The sequence below is a fragment of the Rhodamnia argentea genome, chromosome 1, assembly GCF_020921035.1.
Source record: "Rhodamnia argentea isolate NSW1041297 chromosome 1, ASM2092103v1, whole genome shotgun sequence".
Taxonomy (NCBI): domain Eukaryota; kingdom Viridiplantae; phylum Streptophyta; class Magnoliopsida; order Myrtales; family Myrtaceae; genus Rhodamnia; species Rhodamnia argentea.
Genome location: NC_063150.1, coordinates 10,816,470 through 10,822,692, shown reverse-complemented (window position 1 = coordinate 10,822,692; position 6,223 = coordinate 10,816,470). Strand labels below are relative to the sequence as shown.

The 6,223-nt window shown below is 43.1% G+C and overlaps 1 protein-coding gene across 1 annotated transcript; it reads left to right on the top strand.

The window, feature by feature from the left end:
• The first annotated feature begins 4,707 nt into the window (after nt 1-4,707).
• On the top strand, nt 4,708-5,989 carry LOC115747080 (transcription factor MYB44). The gene has a single exon (XM_030683122.2). The coding sequence runs from the start codon at nt 4,849-4,851 to the stop codon at nt 5,788-5,790; it is 942 nt and encodes a 313-aa protein (XP_030538982.1). The 5' UTR covers nt 4,708-4,848; the 3' UTR covers nt 5,791-5,989.
• Nucleotides 5,990-6,223: the final 234 nt, after the last annotated feature.

Genomic DNA, 6,223 nt, shown 5'->3' with positions numbered 1-6,223 from the left:
AAAAGAAAAAAAATCACCGGAAGAGGTCAAAAGTCAAAAGCCAGCTCTCCATGCCGGGTAAAACTTTTGCACCATCTGAGGAAAAGTAATGGCCGATTTACAGCTCTCTCTTCTTCTTCTCCTTTTTTTAAAAATCTTTTGGCACAATACAAAATTAGCAACCTTATAATGGCATATTTTGTATTATCTAACGGGAATTGACATCTCTTTGTCCCCTTTATATTTTGAATCGGAAGCTTTTGCTGCAAATTCAATCCTAGATATCGAAGGATGTCCGATTAGCTACCACGCCTTAACGAATTTTTATGATACCAACTACATAGAATGAGTCGAAATAATGGTAAGTGACCATGCTAAATGCTCTCTAACTTCTCTTGTTTTGGACTAATGTGATGGTTGGTTTAGATAAATTTGTCAAATTCCAATAAATTGTGACGTCATAAATGTGTTTTAAGCATACTTAAAAAACGAGACGTCGTAACCCTTTTTGAAAACACCCAAATTTGATAGTTTAGTTGAAAAAGATGCATACTTTAGTAGTTTTCGGAACACGACACAAAACGACAAACCATAATGTGATATGTTTGCATTTCGGTCTGCCATTATAACCGAATGACTATCAAACATTTAGAATGCCTCTAGCTTTATCCGAACCGAGAATTTTAATAGTGTGAAATGGATATTATAATGAAATGCACGTTTTTTTTTTTTTGCCTTTTAAATTCAGATGTAGTCGTTTGTGACACCTACAAAAGTCTTCAAAGATTTTGAATGCTCTAGTAAATTTACATCCTTTTTACTATTAAACACTTCGAATTAGCAGTAAACGGTATTTTGAACGGTTAATGCTACGAAAAACTCCAAATTGATATGCATGTCACAAATTTATCCCAATTTGATTTTTTGACCAAGAAAAATCTCAAACCGGCACATCTATGATAAATTTACCTTTTGTTAATTTCCATTAAATTTTACAATAAAATGCCGAGTTGATAATACGTGACAGTTGACGAATATACCAATTTAGAGTTTTTACTTTACGCCTATCACAAGTGTTCTAGCTTGGGAGTTTTTGTAGCATTAACCAAATTTTAAAAAAAATTAATGGAAAGTAAATTTATTACGGGCGTATCGGATTGGGGTTTCTCGTTATTAAAAAATTAATTTAAGATAAATTTATCACAAGTATGTGAGTTTGGAATTTTTCTTGATATCAATCATTTATAAAAGATAAAAATAATTTTTTTTTTTGTGATTGACAAGAATTCACGAGTGCTCACTGCCGAAAAGAAAAAAAAAAAAAAGCAAACGCAAAATTTCAATTTTGTAACTACACAAAAAAGGACAGAAAAGGAATAAGAAAAATCAAGGGGGGGGACAGTTAGTTTGGGATTTGCATTAAATGCCTAACATAATTTTATGACATGGACCAACCTTCATTGCCAAACATAGCAATTCAAGAAAAACAAAAAAAAGGGTTCGAAGGAACACAAAGAATCGTCGCCATCCCCAAACAAGGACAACTTTTCTTCACCCTTCATCCCCTCACCCCCCACACAGCCCCATTACCAAACGGCAGGACGTTTTAGGTGAGTAGGTACGTCGTACCCTGTAACAGAAACCGGATACGGACATCTTCTCTCATTTAATACAAAACCTTCCCCCCAACTTCTCCTTTAAAAAAAATTATTAATTAAATTAGGAATCTTTCTTTCCCTAATCCCGTGCCCAAACTTTAAAAAACAAATCTCAATTTGATTGACCTAACATAATGGATTCCCTTTGCTTAATCGGGTCTCAATCTTGTCCCCACGAAGCTCCATGGAAGGTCCTCCTTCCTGTGGAAGCGTGCACGGACGACTTATAATATCTTTGACCGTCTTTTAACAAGCGCTTAATTATAAGCCGAAGTACGCTAATCACGTTACTAAAAATCGTTCGTTAACTATAGTGTCTTCGGAGGGACACGTTAAGCGACCTCTCAAGCAATAATTCTATGGGTTTCGACGCGCTGATTACCCTTGTGTCTTTACGCCATCGTTATTTCAAAATTAAATGATTTCGAATTAACAAAATCACTTGTTAATCGTTGGTTTATAATTTTCATTAAGTTGTTTCTCTTGCCTTGTGTATAACTAACGCTTAAAAATCGACCCATCAACGCTCGTCACCGAAGGACGAACCATGTGTGACCGGATGAGGCGGTTTTGGTCGTACTCGGGATGGGTGGGCGGGGGGCATGGGTCACGGGCAGGTGTCGGTGGGAGGTCGGGGAGGAAAAGGGCCGTTGCGTTACGGTGGCAGGTGTACAGGCTGGACCTGACAGGGAGGAATTGGCACTTCGCCCTCCGAATCGGCGACCACTCTTGTCGTTTTCCGCCAGCTCAGCAGTTCCGTGCTGCCGTTGATTTCTCATTTTTTTATTATATTTTATCTTTTCCTTTTGCAAAATCGCATTTAAGTTGGGTTTCGGACAAGAAGGAAAAAAATATCATACGACAACAGCGGGACAGCGATGATGCTCGACAGCCTGGAGTCTCCGGTCAAAGTCGAACCTTAGCCTAACCGTTAGTTATTATCCGCTACAGGAAAAAAATAAATCCATTTAATAATGTTTTTAATTATGATATTTTGTTTCGTCATTAATTAATTATGGTTATGTTAGGTGTTTCGGTTTCGTTAACTTCCAGCCCGGTGCCGGTTTGAAGCTACTGTGTGGGGGAAGTTTCTCAAGAGGGATTGTACGACACGCGCGCGCGTGGAGCGTGTGGCGCACTCGCCGCACCGGCCCATGATTTTCGTATGGAATTTGATGTTGATGGTCTGTGGACTTTTCCCCGTTCCTCTCTTTGTGCTTGGATTTGTGCTTTTTCACGCGTACGATTTTATTGGGGAGCCCTTCTGGATATTTCATTTTTGCCCCGGATTTTATTGTGGATTGTATGATTTGACCCATAAAAATCTGGATTGGTGCTCATAGTCATACTCGACCTCGAATGTATTTTAATGGTGCATGTCTAATCTATTCTCCGCACGTGTGGTTTCAACATTTCTGTATTTATCTTAATAACGTTTACCATGATCTTTTTTCATGCCTTCTTGAATTGTAAGCAGTCCACTAATGTAATTTTTTTTTTAATGATAAATCCTTGTGGAACTTTAGAATGTTGGTCCCCAAGACACCTCGGGATGATAGGTATCGGTTCGTTGAGAGGAGCCCCACTTATGAAACGATTTGCCAATGCAACCACCTTAGTTATTTTTTCGGATAGCAGTTGTTAACTTGATGACTAACAACAGATACTCAATATAAGGTCTGGAATCCAGAGGGCCTACCGACAATTTATTGTATCGATGAGGATCTAATTGAATTGAAGAAGTTTCTAGGGTATACAGTTTGGATGTAATTATAATAATTTTTCCGATCAGAAAATCGATAGTCGGAAATTCCGGAACAACTTGTTGGGCTTGTGCGTGAATTTTCAAAGCCGCAATAAATGAAGCTAAACAAACGTCAAAGAACGAGAATTAAGACCATCTTACATTGGGGGAAAAAGGACACTAAAAATTAGAACTTCTAATGTATCATTTAAATCCTAGAAACTTTCAAGATGGTGGCTTTGGAGTACTTACGGCATTTTGTCCGGCGGAAACACAGGGAGTTGAAAGTCCTAGAAAATGCGCCCGGTCACAAATTTGAATTGCGATGTCTGAAGTTCGAATCATACATAATTATTGGGACATAATTAAGGGCAAATGCCACCAAATTCTTAAATTATTTCCGTTGTGGCACATTTGCTCAAATTTTTTCCAACGACACCACAAATTTCAAGTTTATATCAATGCGACACATCTATCCTCCATCAATGAGGAATGTTAAAAATACGTTTACATAAACGTCGGGACGCAAACAATATTTACACAACGCCCATGCAACTTAAGTGACATGAAAAAAAAAAGTCGTTTTGATCGAAAAAATTATTTAACGGAACCTTAACGGAGATTTTTAGGTCACAAGAAAAAGGTTTAAAGTGAATATGTCACAACGAATATAGTTTGAGGTTTTTGATATTACGAAAGGAAAAAAAAAGGATTAGAGTAAATCGGGTCACATTAAATTATGAAGGTGTCCATTTTATCATATCGTATAATAATGATATATTTTTGAATTAAAAAAAAAGAAGCTGCTTTTGTTTTTTTAATTGAATTTCGCGACGAAAGCTTGACAGTTTTTTGCTTTCTTTTGAAATTACGAAACCGTTGGATCGTCGTCATAATTTTTTTACAGAGGCAAAAAAAAAAAAAAAAAAAATTGAAGAAGAAGAAGATAAGGGCGCGCTTCGGAGGGCCAGAAGGTCAAAAGGGCGCAATCATTTGCCTTCGGCTCCATCCCATTCCCCTCCCCCCACATCACTCGAAACGACTCTCCATGACACAGCTTTGCTCTCGAGGAGTGTAGCAGACGCTCCCGAAATGGAAGATAAAGAGAAGGGGGTAAAAATGGAAAAGTCCAAAAAAGAGAGAGAGCGACTTGTGTAAATCAGTGCAACTCAGATACAACGCGTGTCCCCTCGCCAGCTGTATCCCAAGCAAAATCCCCCAACCGCTTCCCCGACCTATATTGCAGGCGGTGCCCCGCTCCCCCATCACCGGCCCAACCGGTCACCCCTTCCCCCCCGCCCTTCTTATACCCCCCATTTCTCGTTACTCCCTTCTCTAATATCTCTCTGCCCCCCAACCCGAAATACCCCTCCTCCTTCTCCTTCTCCTTCTTCTTTACCCCGAGTTCACAAGCCAAATCTCAATAAAGGTCGTTCCTTTCTGATCCTAGTGGGTCGAATTCGATCGATGGCTTCGAGGAAAGATGTGGATCGGATCAAGGGTCCCTGGAGCCCCGAGGAGGACGAGGCCCTCCGCCTCCTCGTCCAGAAGCACGGCCCCCGCAACTGGTCCCTCATCAGCAAGTCCATCCCCGGCCGCTCCGGGAAGTCCTGCCGCCTCCGCTGGTGCAACCAGCTCTCCCCGCAGGTCGAGCACCGGGCCTTCACCCCCGAGGAGGACGACATCATCGTCCGCGCCCACGCCCGCTTCGGCAACAAGTGGGCCACCATCGCCCGCCTCCTCTCCGGCCGCACCGACAATGCCATCAAGAACCACTGGAACTCCACCCTCAAGCGCAAGTGCTCCTCCGCCCCGCTCTCCCCGCTCGCCGAGGACGGCGGCAGGGCGGCCGACGTCGGGGGTTACGACGTCGACTTGAGCCCCAGGGAACGGCCGGCCAAGCGGTCGGCCTCCGCGGGGCCTTGCCTGAGCCCTGGAAGCCCGTCCGGATCCGGCATGAGCGACTCCAGCGTGCACTTCGTGTACAGGCCAGTTGCGAGGACCGGCCCAGTGGTGCCGCCGGTTGAGGCAGCCTCATCCACTGAAGATCCACCCACGTCGCTGAGCCTGTCGCTCCCGGGGGTCGCCGAGTCGTGCGAGGTCTCGACCCGGGTCGCCGCTGACCCGATCCCCTTACTGCCCGTAGTACCAGATCTTGCTCCGCCGCAGGCGGTTGCGCTGCCAGAGAACCCTAGGCACAGCGGCAACAACAATATCTTCCCTTACCCGCCTCCCGCCCCAAGGGTGGGGACCGACTCCTCGCCGTTCAAGGCGGAGTTCATGGCGGTGATGCAAGAGATGATAAGGGCGGAGGTTAGTAACTACATGGCGGGGATGTGCTCGCAGGCTGCGGCGGCCGATATAAGGAACGCCGTCGTGAAGCGAATCGGGATCGGGAAGATCGAGTGACTGAAGACAGGAGGAGGAGGGATTCTTAGTTTGGTGGGGGGCTTGGAGAAAATGGAAAATGGAAAAAACTGGACCTCCGTTTTTTCCTTTTTTCCTTTTTTTAATTTTAAGTAGAGTTAAAAAAACAAATAATTTTGGCCGATGGATGTACAGTGGAAAAAGAACAGAGAGAGAGAGAGAGTCAGCGAGACATGTAGAGGAACCCCTCTGATCTTGGTTGGCCTTGGTCGAGCAACAGACGAAGGAGTGAGCGAGACAAGAAAATTGTGAAAAATTTCAAACTTTGAAAACCCAAAAAAAAAAGAGGAAGGAACTTCATGAGTTTTAATTCCCAAGTTTAGTGTTGTCCTGTCTTTTGCTCTTACCAGATCTTTGCTGTGGTTTGTGCGAGTTTTTTCTAAAGCGGCGATCCCACTTTCTCTTTTGTAGAGAA